Raw genomic sequence first — 17,143 nt, 5'->3', positions numbered from 1 at the left:
TGGGCAATTGACATTGCTAATTATATATATTTGTGTATATATATATATATATATATATATATATATATATATATATATATATATATATATATATATATATATATATATATATATATATATATATATATATATATACATACCTTGAGTGGGTATCGATATTAGAAACGGGGCGGCCAGAATCATGGCTCACCCTCTCTGCCTGCAGATATGGTCAGACCGCTCTAAACCTGTAAAATCAGGAGATTTGCGAATTTAAGTAGTCTCGTTTTACACGGTCTTAACATGGAATGTCGTATTGTGAATGCGGAGAAAACTATCATGCTGCTAGTTAAATATAAATGATGACTAACTGGAGAATTCCGCCCACCATTTACAGAGAAAAGTTAGTTGATGAGATACTTTAATTGAGCTCGATGTCACGTGACCAGGTAGATGAAGGAACGCCACCTCCAGGTCTATTGTGCAAGTTGTGCCTGTGTTCCCAGGGACAGTACATTTTACTCTTCACGTTAAGTCGGAAAATGTTAAAAATTTCGTTTCTGTTACCACATCAACGAGGAACTCCTAGTGTAAGGGACCCCGTCTCGATGTTTATCTATCGATGTTGGCAAGAATATTACCGTTTGAAGCCTGGCTTACCCCTGGCATGTTTCCTGTAAAGCTTTGTCGTTTATTTCTCAAACATACAATGTCTTTCTTATGTCGACATGCATCGTGGTCAGTTTTTCAACACGGCCTGATGTACATTTGTGTTTTGCTAAGTGTTATAATCGACATCTGATATTTTCTCCGAAAAAGAATTCATTTGTCGTTTGTAACAATAACATTGCATGTTTTTGCACAATGCGCAATGTTGGCAAAGCTAATTATTTTGTATTTCAAGTTGACATAAATTAAGGAGAAGATTGGAAATTTATTCGTTTCCTAGAACAAAAAGATGAAAATACGAAAACTTTAAAGCTGTTGTCCTTTCAAATTAACACAAATAATGTTTGAACTGGGAAATTATCTACACGGTATTATATTCGCGCTCGTTAGCAACCGCGAGATTAAAAATGTACCAAAATGTTTATGTAATCCCACGGTGATACTCCGGGGAATGCATCTCAATACAACCTTGAATCTATGGTCCTCCCTTTGTCGTGTCCATCTGTGAACGACTCTGTTCATCACCTTCTCCAACAGGAAACAGCAAACAAAAATTGTCAAAAATATAATTGTTCCATGTATTTTTAAGTGGGGATGTGAAGCATAAAAGCACAACAACAAAGTTCAGGTTTTGAAAAAAAAATGTTTTAATGAGGGAGACGACGCGAAATTGGACTTATGTCTCAACAATGCAGCGTGACCCCTGACCCGAGAAAGCTGGGACGTCAGTCCAGCCACAGTCGACTGTAGTCTCTCCGGCGAACAATCTTACCTAAAATTAAAATGCCTTTTCGTCATACCTTCAGATCTAAAATTGAACCACATTCAGATTGCAAGGTCAAGTAACAGTATTCGTCGTTTTGCGAGAAATTAAGTACCGGTTGAAAATCGCCATGCTCACTTGTCGATAAGTTGCTTCAAATAATGCAATACAATCGCTGATATCTTCACAGGATTCAGTCCGGAAACACCGTAGTAAATGTAGGTCAAAAGGACGAACATTACGTATTCTACACCTTTATACCTGTTGTGGCGGTTGTCTGTCCGTGAATAGCGTTTTATTGTGTACAGTCAGTCTGAACTGAAGTCGCAACTGTTTGTCTGGAAGTTTATTGCAATACACCCATCCGTCTACCTGTATGTCAGAGGAGCAGTATCGTAAGTAGACTTTTCCGTTCACTCTAAAGAACAGAGAATCTCACGGAGAAAACTGTGAGAGATACAGCGAGGGAATGAATACAATGCCATCCTTGGCGATTTTCTGCATCAGTTTATGATGTGTTAATCGTTGTTTTCTCGTCTGTGAGAATAAATTGCTTGCTGGGCCAGCAATAGCTAGGTAAGAATTTTGGAATTTCGGACCAGGAACATGGCTTTCACACGACAGTTAAAGAGATCAAGAAAACAGCTATGAGGCTATTCCAGTACCCGTCACATCTATGGCAACCGGAGATGTACCTCGCACTTTCTGATACGGAGTCCTTGGGCAGAGGTCGTTAATATTCTAACCCCATCTTCCTGTCATTTTTTTGGAAAATCACTGAACCAAAATTAAACTGTCATGTGAGGTTGCTGTCAGTAGCCAATCACAATTCAGCTTCCAACAGATGGACAAATGGTTTATGGGTTCGCAAAGTTCTGACCTGTTTGCGTTGGGCGCGTCCGAGTCGTCCATGCCAGCATAATGAACTGTTGGGTACTCTTGTGTTTCCCTTGAATATTCTTGTAACTAACATCAAAGACTCGCCTTCTGCTCCAGTAGTTCTGTTCGACACCCTTCTTTATTTGATTCGGGGTTTATATATCAGCTTTAGGGATAATTTCTTCGCCTAAACCCTCGGCTAGCGCCTTCCTCGATATTTGCTTTCACATTATTGTTGTACGTAATATCAAGGGGCTATACAGTCGACAGTGTTTTGAATCAATACGCTTGGTTGTTGGCGCCCATGTCTGTGTGTTTCTGTGCTGGTGTTTTTCTGTATTGGCAACTCTGGGGAAAACACCTTACAATGGTATTCGATACTGCTTTTCAGATCAGCTGAATGGTATGTTCAATAGGCATTGATGGGTCCCCGAGACCCCCATCTTTCAGACTGGTAGCCCACTTTTTACACCTGATTATCTTATTTTGTTGACGACGCCTCGTCAAATCCGTTCCGGCAAACCCAACCCTGGTTGAAGGCATTCACTAAGTGCGGTGACCTGAGGAAGATATCGTATTTGTTCGGACGAGCCGCTGGTTTTTTAAATACCGATGAGTGTCTATCTAGCTATTTTAGTCGCTGGACAATTGAATGAATCAAAGAACAAGAGCAGAGCGAGATGAAAAGTATTATTGTCCAGAATTTTTTTCTCCCTGGTGTAACAAATAACACGTCCCATCTCAAGTTCAATTGAAAAATAGAACACTCTTACGATTTTGTTGCTTGGAAGAAGTTATGCCGAAACACAGAGTGAACAGATGTTCGGGAAAGACGTGTATAGACATATCATTTTACTGTCGAGTGAAAACTTTCCGGTGTAAATTCAAACCAAGCGTCCCGGCATCTGCAACCCAAATTTGTGTATCTTTGCGGGGAACTGCAGGACAAAAGATGTGACACAGATGCCACCGTTAGGTAAACAGAAGAGACTGATTGTTATGTATTTCTGTCATCGATATACCTAGTGGATGTCGGTGCTAAAACTTGAACCGCGGCATAGTGTGTCGATCTGAGAGGAGACGTTGCAGGTGTTTTGCCCTTATTCTCTAAAACTCAGTCAAAATGAAGAATTTTGCGGGTGCCCCCAGGGGATGTTAAAGTGGAAGTTTAGCGACCTCTATCTTATCCATCTCTAACAGGACGACGGTCAAAGGCCTGTAAATATCGTTTTGCTGATAGGCTTCAATGTATAACAAACCAGAAGAAAGCTATGTGTAGTGGGGGGAAAGTGACTAGCAATTTATGTCATCCAACGAGCGCAAGACAAATTATCGGGTCAATGGTACACAAAGATGGAGAGGACCCCGAACATAGATACACTGCAAAATAGCCCCTCCCAAACATCCCTCGTCGTCTATACGGAACTGAAGGGACGATTCCTAGTCGAAACACATAGAAATAATACATCATTAGTTTGAAGGCCAGATCAGTTGTCTGGAGACACCCCTGGGCATGTGGTGGCGTTAACCCACCATGTTGTTTTTGAAAGTCGAGATATGTTTACTCTCGTGGATTCGTTTATGCATGGCTGGTAATGAGTGTCAGGATCAACAAGTTTGCGGAGCCCCTACCTGACTTTCTTAATGGTCCTCTTGTCGCTTTTTTTCATTGAGGTGTGTATCTAGTCAAAATCGCTGTCGCCTTTTTGTGGGGAGTTCCTTGCCTATAGTCTACACAAGTCGAGATTGTGAAACTCAGGGAAGGGAGGAAGAGGAAACGGAAAGCTGGGAAGGAAAACACACCAAAAGGTGTTGTCGGTGAGCAAGTCTTCATCACATACAGACATCTCGTCATACACCAGTTCCTTGTCTAGGCTGATCATCCATTGCTGGGGTAAGATTTGAGAAAGGTTTATCTTCTTTTCTGCTTGTTTGCCCCTTTCTCATTTTGTCGTCGACGCAGATCGACCTCTGACCAAACTAAAGTTCGTCACCACTGTCGTTTACGCGTCAGTTTGCAGACGAACATCGGCTGTTGGGGCGTCAAGAGATCTAGATGTGCTCTTGTTTCTGAAGAAGCCGAGACAGACAGTTCGTACTTTCTTTGGTGCTCGGTGCCATTTCACCCAGGATCTGCAATTTTGCCATTGGTGAAAAACAGTTTACCCTGACGGGCAGTAACCGGAAAAAAATCAGCACTTTTTACTGGACTCATTTACGATGATGTCTTTAAAGGTCATGTCTTAAAAAGGGCTTTCTTTCAACAAATGAACGTGACTTCTCCTGTCTGCTCGATTAAGTGGTGTAATTCTGCTTTCAAGTTGCTAATAGGTAAAGCACCTGAAGGTCACATGTACAGTCGGAGTTTCACCCCGGGATTCACACACACAGATAAAGATAAATAGATAGTGTAGTGGGTGGATAACTTTAAACAGCGGTTTTCTATCTCATTTCGGCGTGTACCACTACACGTGGGAAAAACGATGTGATTTCACAAAGCGTTCGGGAAGCTCGTTTTGTTATGTTGATCAGTTAAGTGACAGCAAGGTGGCCTATGATATGTTTCCTCTTTGCTTCATTAACTATGTCCTTGCTAGAACTCTATCATTTAGGCGCAAGATATATTTCGATTTTTTTTTCAGGAGACGGTTGTTAGAAGCAATGTTCCGGAACTCTTTCTTGTTCGGTATTGTATTCGGAAGATGGTTTATTTATGGTGGTCGGAGGCACATAAGACTGATGTCCAACAAACATGACAGAAGAGATTATTTGAATACTCAGTTGGCGAGATTCCTCGCTTGGGCGAAAACGTTGACATTTCTGAGTAAAAAGGCGTTATGTCTAGTTAGAGCGTTCGGATATCGTGTCGACGGTTTTTTAGCGCTGCTTGGTGAAGACAAACTACGACCTACATGTACAGTGAAAAAAAACACACACCAATGCTTGTGGGTCTAAGGATCCTGTATTCCAAATATCAAAGAGAGTAACTTGCATCAGGAATAGACGCCTAAAGCTGGGATAAGCCACAACAAAAAAGTCATTCCTTAGTCGGTTGTTTCTTAGAATCTAATATCCTTGGTCGCCGCATGCCGCGGTTTTTTAGTACACAATGGCGGCCAGGCATCGGAATCGCGGGCAAACAAACCACTTCGTTAGCTACCCTGAAGGGCATGCAATATTTTACGAACAAGACGCCCGTTGCTATCTCAGGCTGTAGGCAAGTCGAAATTTTCGTCACGGACTCTGCGGTTTATACATCTTGCAAAAAAAAAAACTACTTGCTCATTCTGTGAGTTGGTCTATTAATAATATACCTTGGAGTGTTAGAGAAGAAGAATTTGCGTTGTCGGAACTCTGATAATCCCCCCCACCTCCCCTCCCCTCTCCGGTAACTTCTTTCTATGCTCGGTCGACCAAGGTCTGTAAACTGCCACGACCCATACGCCGCGTAAGCGCCTTATTCTGAATGCACAGGGATCTTTATGAGTCGAACACCTTTTTTTAGGGGCATGTCGTACAAAGCTTTCTGAATGGAGAAATAAGAAAGAGGACACAAGAAAAGCTTGCCAGCCGATAAAAAAGCATGTACAGTACGTGGTTGCCCTAGCGGTCTATTCCAAGCAAAGATGTTGAGACAAGAGCTCTCCTAACAAAGTTGATTTACGATCTCATTTGCGCTTTAGTGAAGATGTCCTTCAAAAATTGGCGTTATCAATGTGACCGAGTCCCATTTAAAATTCTTAGCATTTCAGTGAGTTTACGAGTCGGTCGAGCATTTTACCTTTAAAAGTAAGTTGTTTTTTATAGCATACCATGTATTGTTGGAGCCTCTACTATTCTTTTTGACCACTATCTATTTCTGTATACGGTACTGACAACACGGTAGATACTCTCATAGGTAAAAAACCTGACATACACTCTCACCACAATCGAAGAAAGGGGATTAGTGTAGGTGTGTTCCAATTGAAAGATTTCTAAAGTTCTTTATTTTCACTTGCCCGTGAAGTGGTTCAACGGGTCCCAGGAGTTTTAAAAAGGCCACCTGAAGGCAACGCAGGTAGGACATCATAGCATGCGTGCCCGTTGGTAAGGATTACCACCCTCCCCATCCATGCAGGTGCAACAAAAGTCCTGAGATATATCCTTGAAGTAACTTCCATAATCGTCGCTCCCCTCCCCCCTTGGTATTTCAGGGGGGGGGTATCAAGGACTTACAGAAACCATAAATTGGCATCTTTGCTACGTTATATTCACTTACAGTCCCTCCCCACACGGGACTCTGTGATTCACTCACTCTATTCTGACCAAGCCAAGTGTAATGTTTATGAAAACAGCCGGTGTTGTCTCAAGTAAACGTCCCTGTCGTTGTCCTTTTTTGTTCTGATTCACTCTTGTCAAAGTCGTGACGGCATGTTTTGTTCTGTGCATCGTGTGTTACTTGTTTCAATTTGTCGATCCAGAGCGCAAGCATTTATATGTATGTAATCCCATCCGGGAGTCATTTGTAGAAAAAGAAGGGGGACATGATTAGTAGATACAGAATAACAAGCCCGGCAACTCTAGGAATGCGAGCTATGTCTGTCATCGCTTGCTTTGCGCCATCGGTTTCACAATGCTACGTCCACCCCAAAGAGCTTCATGTGTTACCGAGCGGACACAATGTTGTATTAATTTAAATGACATTATACGTGAACATGGCTGGCGGCAGTAGGGGATCATCTTTGAGTTCTTCCCGCCCGTCGCATGAGCCAAGGAGATGACTTGTGAAAAAACCCGCTATGGTGCTCATCTCGAACTCATCTGTGTTATTTGCGCACGTTGGATGGACGACAGATGAAGGACCCATTCGCGTGTTTATTCCAGTCACACGTAATTGTGGAGCGATTCGTGCATAACTAAACCTAACATTTAATTACAGTGTAAAATAAACATTTCTGATCAAAATAGAGGTTGTGTCCCCATCATTAGTGCCAAGAGACTAATGTTGACACAGTGATATGTCACGTGATCACTTCACTTCCACCGAAGAGGCAGTGGCAGTCTGGTCTGCGTCATGATGGACAATCAACACTAGGACAGCGCCCCCATATGAAAGGTAACGCAAACTTGTCCGGTGAACTTGTGGGTGCGGATCGCTATCTTGTCACATTTTCACAAAATTGCTCGTCAATTGTTGCGACCGAACGATAAACTTCTTAGATTTTTGCACTTTGGTCGTTTAGCCACGCTGAATAACCATCGTAAAAGTTGGTGTTATTACCTGGGTGAGGTTGGTAGTTCAACCGTTTACGAACATGGTATTGTATGAGTTGGGTATCTTAGAAATAATAGCATTCACATCCGCACGATTTTAATGTTTATCTGTACTTTCTGCATTGACCAATTTGAATTCAGCAATGTACAATCATATTGCTGCGCCACATGGTGGCACCGTTCATGACAAGACGGGCGTCAGCATATGCCACCGTCAGTGCTTCTATATTGCCGCGGTACGTTCTGTGTTTACCAGCCTGGCAATAGCGACGGCTGGCGTCCGCTCGGCAGTCCCTTTCCATTATCAACGCTTGATCACATTTCAAGGGGGCACAATACACCAGTTGCTCACAAAAGCCGCTCCGCGCTACTCTGCTTGATGACACCAGGTCGAGTGGTGTATATTTTTTAACTTGTTCACACTGACAGCCCGTCTGGGTCAAAAAATCTTCCCCATGGAAAATACGTCGGGAATTGCTTTGAGTGAGGTTCGGTCTTGTTAGACTGTAATCAGCCAGGAGGTTAGTGCCTGTATAGTATTTTATCTCTCGTCTTGTTGAAGTTTCCACCCTAGTGACAGTCTTTATCTTCGAAGAGGAAATTTCGAAGTGTCTCTCCTGAGTCCGGTGTGTTTCCAGTTTTCATACCTTCAGCGAAAAGTTTCGTTCGCCTGACGAGCTTTCAAAAATCAAGCATCATCAACCCACCCGGTAAGTCCCCAGTCTCCCATTACTTGATAGCCGTTTCGATATCGCCACGAAACGGACATAGTTTCTCGTTAACCCCTAACCTTGGTAATTGGCACATGCTTGTAGTAGCGTGGTATTGGAGGGCTTGTTGCGAACGATGTGTGACCAGTCTAAACAATTAAGCGCATTATGGATTTTATATGTCAATTCACCACGCTGGGCCCTGTTTACGGAATCGAGGGGAAGCGCTAGCCGTATATTTAGGCGGGCCAGTGAGGTCTGTGTATACAATTTATCGTTTTATCGTGGCCAAGTCGAAATAAAAAGGTTTACGTCTCAGCGGCCGCCAGTGGCCGAACTTGTCCTTTTGTCAAGAGGGGAGAAAACCATTGAAGATATATGGATTACTTATTGGAAAAGACCACAATTGACAGAATGAATGAGAGTGCGGTGGCCGTGAGATTACATACCAATCTCATACTTGATAAAAGGTGTGTACATCGAACGCGACAATGTCCGTGGGATGAATTTTATTAACTATTGCAGAAACCAATTTGCTTTCCGAATTTGAGTCACACAGGCACCTGACTACGCGCAGTAGGCCTATGGCAAACACTTTCCCCTCGAACCGATACACCGCAGAATTCCCGCATTTAAACACACTAGGCTCCATTGAGACAACTCTTCCTATTTGACACCGTCACTCGAATGTGCGTTTTCTGTTAATATCTCTTGGCGACACCCCCCTCCAGGAATTTTTTTTAGTATAGTAGCATGCATTGGTTAGAAGGGGTGGATAATAAATACAGCATCCACGTCGACCTTGTCGTTGACTACATCGATGTGCTTGATGGCTGTGCGGTATCGAAACATAGGGCCAAAGTCCCTGAAGCTACTATAGACATGGATACAAAATTAAGTATTTCCTGACTGTATGAAATTATCTCACAAAGGTCATCCTAGGGACATGTAAACCAAATATTAAAGCTGTCTGACCAGCGGTTTTGAAAAAACAAGCGACTCAACAGTTGACAGAGCTCTGCTGTGTTATGTAGAGAATAACCTTTTGTGACACATGTATTGATGAAGAAGGTGGATATCTTTGATAGCTCATTTCAGGATGGCCTGACCAAAAATGGAAAAAATTCTGTAAAAATACAGATTTGCATATTTCATCAGACTATATTGGTCTATAATAGCAAATAAACGAGAGTTAATTACATTCTAATTAAAGTAAACAAGACTTCCTTAAATCAAGATTTACGCCATAGTAAAACAGCATATCTGTCAGGTTATAAAGAATCTTGAGCTGGTTATCTTTTAATATCAGTATTTTCATCCTATAAACCAAGCACATTTTAACTTTCAAATTAACATTGTAAGTAAGTTCTGTTGAATAAGTTGAGACTCTACGAACTCAGAGAAAGCACACTGAAGAGACAAATGTTTGTAACTTAAGAAGTTCAAGGTCATCAAAAGCATTATAAGGAATCATGTTACACTTTCATGGCACTGTTTACACAGATTGCATAATTGCTATAAATAGCGCGAGGAATCTTACAGCCCAGCTTTACCATAAAAACCCTATCACTTTGACCACTCTTTTAATTGACCACTCTATTTTTTTTCCTCAAAAAGTAATTTTATTTTATCCTTACCAAGTCAACCATAAATGGAAATTAGAACTTTCTCTATCTCTATTTATTTGACCACCCTATCATGACAAACTATTATGAGCAATTTCTTTTAGATAACATAAATGGTAGTTCAGAATATATCAAAGTTGGGATTCAGGAAAGTTGCCTTTACATGTTTTAATCCTCCAAGATGGTAAGCATTTCACTATAAACTGTCAGAAAAAGTTGAACTTTCTGATAATGCCACACTAAAATTATTTTGGCTTTAATGATTTCCTAATTAATTCAATTATTTAAAATCATATTAATTATTTTTTTTCTGGGTGAATTGATGGGGTTTATACAGTACAAGAATTACATACAATGTAAGTCAAATTTTGACCAAAAATGACAAAAAGATTCCTTAAAAATACAGATTTGCATATTTCATCACAACTTGAACAAATCTAAGTTGGGTTACCCCTAGGGACCTGTATACCAATAACAAAGCTGTCTGACCAGCGGATATGAAGAAGAAGATTTTTTACCAAAAACGCCTTTTTTGGCATTATTTCCCTATTTTCAATTATATCAAAAAATTAAAAAAAACAGTTTCTCAAAATCATATTTTTCATCTACACAACAAATATCAAATCAGTAAGTACTGCGGTTCTCAAGATATTTGAGTGGACGGACGCCTCACAAACGGACATACATACATCATGGAGGTAGTACTACCTCCATGCATACATACATACATACATACATACAGACTGACGACGGACGACGGACGGATACCCATCCCAATAGCTTCTATAGACTATAGTCTATAGTATCGAATAAAAATTGATGATTCCTTCATCCCTGTTCTTAGTCTGAAGAGGCATAACATTGATACCCTCAAACCGGCGTAATGAAACGTCCTGAATGCAATCATACTGAAATCGAAGCTCTGAAGGCCTTGTCGGGTAGTCGCTTCGTGTATTTCACACGTAGCACTTGGGATCAAAGGGAAAACCTCGTCGATGATCCGGCGGTATCATATGTTGATTACATTCGCTCACAGGAATAAAAGTCCCCGCCACAGCAACGTGCATAAAGAAAATAAAACTCGCACGATAAATCTGTTCAATGTGATCGTCGGCGTCAGGGATTCGATGCTCGCAACTGTTTAAAAGAAAACAAATATTGACGTTTTGCGCTTTCCCACAGCATACGATCGCTCATTATCGGATTTCTTTCCCGGAGATCGGAATCGTTCTCGTGGTCGAGATATATAGGTTTGTTTCACAGTACCGTATCACAGGCATTTGTACAAGACTTCCACGCGGTTTTTGTTTGCCGTAGCTCATATCCTTGATGTGCCCAAGATTTGTGTCATAGCATTGCGTGGGCAAAGGCTATCAAAGTGAACACAATATGACAGCTATGTATCACTTACTATTGCTTTGTTTTAACAAAAACACCTAATACAGAAACTGTAAATACCAGACGATGTAACCCGCTTTTACCTTTCATGTGAGACTTCCGTGGCCTGGCTGTGTTTTGCCTTATTTGACAATGAACCCGCTATTCATCGGCGTGCCTGAACAATGCCGAGCCGAGGTTACGCCAAGATTATAATCTTCCCATTTAGGCAATGGACATACCTTGAGCGGAGAAACGGAAATAAGGCCAGGATGGAGAATTTGTTTTTGGTCTCATTTGAAAGACAACCATATTGATAGTCGTTTGAGTCACCCTACGGCACTATTTCCTTTACTTTCAATTCCCCTTGCATCTGCAATATTCGGAGGCTGTTTTAGTCAATTAGAAGGTGATTGGGAGGTACAACTGGAATTGCTGTCGCATTTTTTCAAAGTATAAAACTCCCAGTCGACGCTACTTTTACTGTGTTGCCAATTAGATTGAAAGCATGACGAGTATTTTTTCGCAGTTAAAGCTGATGAATTATACATTTAAAATACTCTTTCCAGTCTTGTTTGCCTGGGAGGGGTCACGTGGGTTAGCTGTCATACTACATATGTGAGTTCCGCAGCGAAACACCTGGAAAGAGTGGTAACCCCGACTGGCGATGTACACCAACAATTTCGCACTGTCGATGAACTGTGCTGATGCATTCTGCAAGCCCCTACAGTTGTCGATAATGACTTTAATCCGGGCGCCGTGTACTTTTAAAAGGCTGCGTTGTTATTCTTCGCATGAACAAGTATACTGTCGATTTTTATCCCCTATTCTCGGTGTTTTGAAAAGCGCCAGTCGCTCTGCAAACCAAGTCTTCAATAATGTGTTGATAAACCACGCCGAAGAGTACCACATCACGTCCCGGCTTTTCCTTAAATACACAAACATACATTCATGAGTTCGGCGAGAATTAAGAATATGAAAAAAGGGCCTGAAGAATGTCATATGTACATTGCTGGATGTGTCTATACAAAGGCACCACATTGGCAGCTTTTGAACCATGAATACACTCTCATGTGCTTTCTACATTGTTTAGAGAAGTTTGGTCAAGTGACGGTAACCCGGTCGGTGTCAAATAAATATGGGAGGCGAGAATATTGTGCCGAGTATGTAAACTGCTATAATCTGTTCAGGCATTTTAAATTGTCAGTTTGACGGGTCTCTTCACATTCCAGACGTTCGAAAAGTCTATGTACCCATAGATTTCTTTGTCTGACCGACCGAACGTTTTGGACAGATTTCACTTGAAATAACCCCTTTTGCTGAAATGGTTATAGCGATGATCTAGTGCGCATGTCTAAACAGTGGTATAAGACAGACTGAGGGGTCAATCTGCATCTGTTGCCCGAAACTATCTCATGCGATGCGACAGCATGCTTTTTCGTGAGCGAAATCCAGATGGTTCAGCGTGAGAGACACTAGGGTGATTAGTTTAATTTGCCCTTAATTAAACCTGGCGATTACCAGTTTGCTTACCATACTAAATTAGTTTTATTTACGGGAGAAAGTCTGCCACCCCTTGGCGGCGACAGAATGCCCGACCGTTGTGCTGGCATGGTAGTCATGCCTGACTATGGGCGGTCTGTTGTCTCTCGTCAATTTGTAAGTTATTCACCAGACTGTCTAATTAGCTCATTGATTCTTAGAGTGTACACGTTTCAGTCAAGTGGGTTGAAAACAGAAAATATCCATGCTTTCCATAGTTTCGTGGAAGCTCTGCGCAGTATCAGATCGCTATGGATCGTTAAAGCTTACGCGGTGCCGTTTACTGTTCAAAACGGTTATTTTTTGTTTTGTTTTGTTTTGTTTTAGGTTTCAGGTACTTGCCGTAATCAAACGACTGCGTTTACACCAATTCACATGGTATATGAGAAACACAAGTTCGAGCGTCAATTGGATTGGTATCACCCTATTATTGCCACACAAACTGCGCGAAATGGTGCTGCTATAAAAAAAAAATCTGTCATCCCAAATTTTATCTTATGTATCAGGCTTCCAGTGATGGATAAATAAAACCGAGTTAACAGAGACCTCTAGATACATTTTATCTGCAATACGGAATGACAATGCTATCATGGCAGGGTTCCCACCGGGCTTCTTGGTCTCCCAGAATCCCCTACTTTGTAATTTGGTGATAATAGTTCTGACACAGTCCCTCTACGTGGATAGAGGGACTGTGGTTCTGACATGGCCCAACGCAATTACCGGGGGTGTGTTAGGTATTTGGAACAGCGCAATTAAATATTTGCGGTTATTATTTGAATGTTCCTGTGTACACATGTTAAGTTCAAAGGATAGCACAAAAAATCCCCGCAACGACAGAGACCAAACAGCCGGGCTGCCGTCACGGAGGCTGCAGCCGCTATCGCCCGGTGAGCTCAAAATGTGCCACCAGCTTTAGTACGCTGAAGTAGAAATCCCCCTTGTGCTTTAGCGATGTTGTGACTCAAGTTGATAGCAACCTTCTGCTGTCGATAGATTAGCCGCATACTTGGTATTAAGAGTTGTTACAAGAAAAGTAAGCCTCGCTTTTAAGTAATCCCTTACGATGAGAGTATTCTCGACAATGGGAATGCGCTTTTTTTGTATGTGCGCTCGAGTATGTGAAATTGTTACTGAGGGTTTAGCTAATGGGCGAAACGTATCCCCTTCTCCCTTTTTTGTCCTCCGCAGGAGTCGGCCGAGTGTACCTTGTCGATCAACATGAATTCAGTTCTTAAAGACAGACCCGGCTTCCTGAACGATCGAAGGAACACGGTAAGAGACACAGCTTTGTTTTTATCCTAATCAAAGTTATTTTCAAAGAATCTGTACGAGCTGGAGGCTTTGTATCACAGAAGATCAAAACTCATGAGAGCAATGGCATCTTCAATTTCCTTCCATTTGGGTGTAATTAAAATAGCCCCTGGCTTTAAAATCCTCTTCTCCTTTTTTGAATACATTCAATGATAGGGAATGGAGTCGTCGCAAGCTTTTCCTGGTCTTCCGCCGAGGTTGTACGAAGCAGCATTCCGCAAAGCACAGCTACAGTCCGCGGCTCTCGGTGCTACAAGCTCAACACCTGTTGGAAATATTATATCGGATAGAGAACGGGACAGACTTCGAGGACCACGCATGCAGTTTCTGGACGGTAACGCGGCTGCCTCGCCTGTGGGATCCTCCGTCGCGTCGCGATCGGCCTCGCCGAGCACCGCATCGTCTGCGGGACAACAAGGGACCGCTAATAATGGGGTTGGAATATGGTGCGAAAACTGCAACACCAGACTAGTGAAGCTTAAAAGACAGGCTTTACGATTGATGTTGCCGAACATATTGAATGGAACCCTATCATCAAGCAGGGTGAGTTGAGTTCAATAGTTTGCATGATACCGATTGAAGTTTTCTTCTTGATCTTTGGGCGTTTTAAGAACTTCCACACAGCGTATATTCTGTCGAGCAACGCACCTGAACTGTGAAGTGTTCCCTTCACAGGTCACAGAATGCTGTTACGACCCTAATTGTGACAGTTGTCTAGCACCAGGCCTTCCTCGGTGCCTCAGGACTGGGTGGGAAGATATGTATTAAGTGACCTGGAAGGATTGTTAGAAAGAGGTTTTCTTTGATTTCCACTCCCTTATAAGCCGGGTTGTGATTGTCGGTTGATAGTGGCCTTGGAAAAAGAGAGTTCCACGTTTCCGTTAACCTTGTGGAAACACCACGGCACTGTGAACGGAAAATGTTTACAGGTTGGTACCCCCTTGGCCAATTGTTTGCGAGCTTGGCAAACAGACTTGTCTAAATCCTACTATCAGTAGTTGCGTATGTACAACATTTTTTTATTCCGTCACTAGCAACGAAATGTTAACAGTGACAGCACCTCTCTGGTCCGACCCAGGTGTAAGTTCCCGCGCTTAAAGTTTATGGTTTCCGCAATGTAAGGTAGAAAAGAGGTTGTATTATGTGTATCTGCATAAGAAGGCAAAACGAACACAACATTGAAAGAACCAAGGGTCCCTCGGGTTGATAGCAAGTCTTTAATTCGGAAAAGGATGCGCCAAATGAGCTCCATCAGAACGTGTACTTTTTTATGTGGAAGACGGAAACAAAGGGTGGGCGTACGCCATGCTAATCAGAAATGTTTTATTGATCCTTTAATAGAATGGATTCTGTTTACCCAGCATGGACAATCATTGGAAGAGCCCTATTCCATTATAGGGCTCCATGAATCTCAATCTCTCTGGCACTGTTTGATTTCAGTTCACATTATATATTTTACCCCGAGCAAATTTGAAAGTCTACCACAAATCTACTCATTTCCGAGTCTTTAAATCTTGCTTGGGGTTTGTAATGACGACAAAGACGCCAATTCCCCGGGCTACTTGTGTAAAGAAAGTCGGGAAACTGCATAGTATCAAAAGTTAATTAAATTATTCTCAAACAGAAACTGGAGTGCAGTCACAAAACTGTAATTTGTTGTTGAATTCATGAGTGGTCCAAGAACTTCTGCGTTGCCATGGAATACTTATCTACCATGCCTCCATAGTGTGTTTGCTGTAGCGAGCCTGAGTAAACAATTGGCAAGCAAAGGACTGGCAACTCACCACCACCCAGCCTCAACACTGTGGGAACGAAAGCAAGCATTGCACCGCCCAGTTGCCTGTTTGTATTGTATAGGCATACACCCCCCCCAAAAACCCCCCCCCCCAAAAAAAAAAACCACACACACTGACCAATTATTCAGAAATTTTTATGATCTTAGTCTTACTTTCCATTGTTCTTTGTCAAAAGTTAGTTTTTTTTGGCAACAATGCCTGTTTTACGACTGCAGTATTATAGAGTAGAAAGCCCTCAATGAGCCTCTTCTTCTCATGCACCTGATGAAGAAGTGTGCTTTTTTGTTGCCTATCCGATAAAAAGAACATACAGAGGATTTCTTTGTAGACAGTTCTGCATGCATATACGGTAGCTGTATGACACCTCATCAACCCCACTCTTTCAGATAAAATTCACCATTACACTGTTTCTGGTAGGTTTGTGGCAGCTCTAATGATCTGTTATTTACATTTCAAGAGTCTGGCCTGGTAGTCTGGCAGGGAGAAGGGATTTACTTCTAAGCACTCAAAGCAAAGTAAGGATTTTGGCCAGCTTTTCTGCGGCAGCAGACATGTTCTCCTAACAAGCTTCTTGAATGTCTCCCTGACCCCAATTTCTGAACCTACATCTATGACTGCACCAGGACATTTAAAGTTCAACATGGATACACTACAGTATATTTCAATTTCCATTTTGAGTTTGTCAAACATGCCAGTTCTGGTCAGGTGCTCAGTACAATGCTGTAATAATGTGATGTCTAACAACCAGTTTACATTCCCAAATCTGAAACGGTAATAAAATCCTCCTAATCTGAAGAGTTTACAATTGCAGCCATCCCTACAAATACAGAAGAATTATATATATATATAGATATATATATATATATATATATATATATATATATATATATATATATATATATATATATATATATATATGTGCTCAAGGGTCATAATTTGAATAAACACACACATACACACACTCATTCTAGAGTCATATAAATTGAAGTTACTAGGTAACTGTAAATTGATGGTATTAACAATGTCTGGTTTACAGCATTGTTTACAGTCACATATATGTCTATTTCTGTCTGGAGGAGTGGAAAACTTTTTTGATATGGAGTACTTGTTCATTGTAGGGGCAGAAAGTTCAAGCAAAACCCACTTCATTAAAATGACCACATAGTGCTTATCATGCAATTTGCCGGGTAATTAGCCACTCTTGCCCTGTTTTACTAAATTTCACGCAACCTTCAATGG

General features: G+C 41.6%; 1 protein-coding gene across 1 annotated transcript in view; it reads left to right on the top strand.

Moving 5' to 3' along the window:
* LOC139150594 (uncharacterized) overlaps positions 1–17,143 on the top strand; it is a 195,065-nt gene that overhangs the window by 92,018 nt on the left and 85,904 nt on the right. Inside the window, 2 exon segments of the mRNA XM_070723031.1 lie at positions 13,986–14,069; positions 14,265–14,651. Of these exon segments, the coding sequence (XP_070579132.1) occupies positions 13,986–14,069; positions 14,265–14,651 (471 nt within the window).

The sequence above is a fragment of the Ptychodera flava genome, chromosome 14 (assembly GCF_041260155.1).
Source record: "Ptychodera flava strain L36383 chromosome 14, AS_Pfla_20210202, whole genome shotgun sequence".
NCBI lineage: Eukaryota > Metazoa > Hemichordata > Enteropneusta > Ptychoderidae > Ptychodera > Ptychodera flava.
The sequence above is the reverse complement of the archived record's forward strand: the minus strand, read 5'-3'. Positions and strand labels throughout refer to the sequence as shown.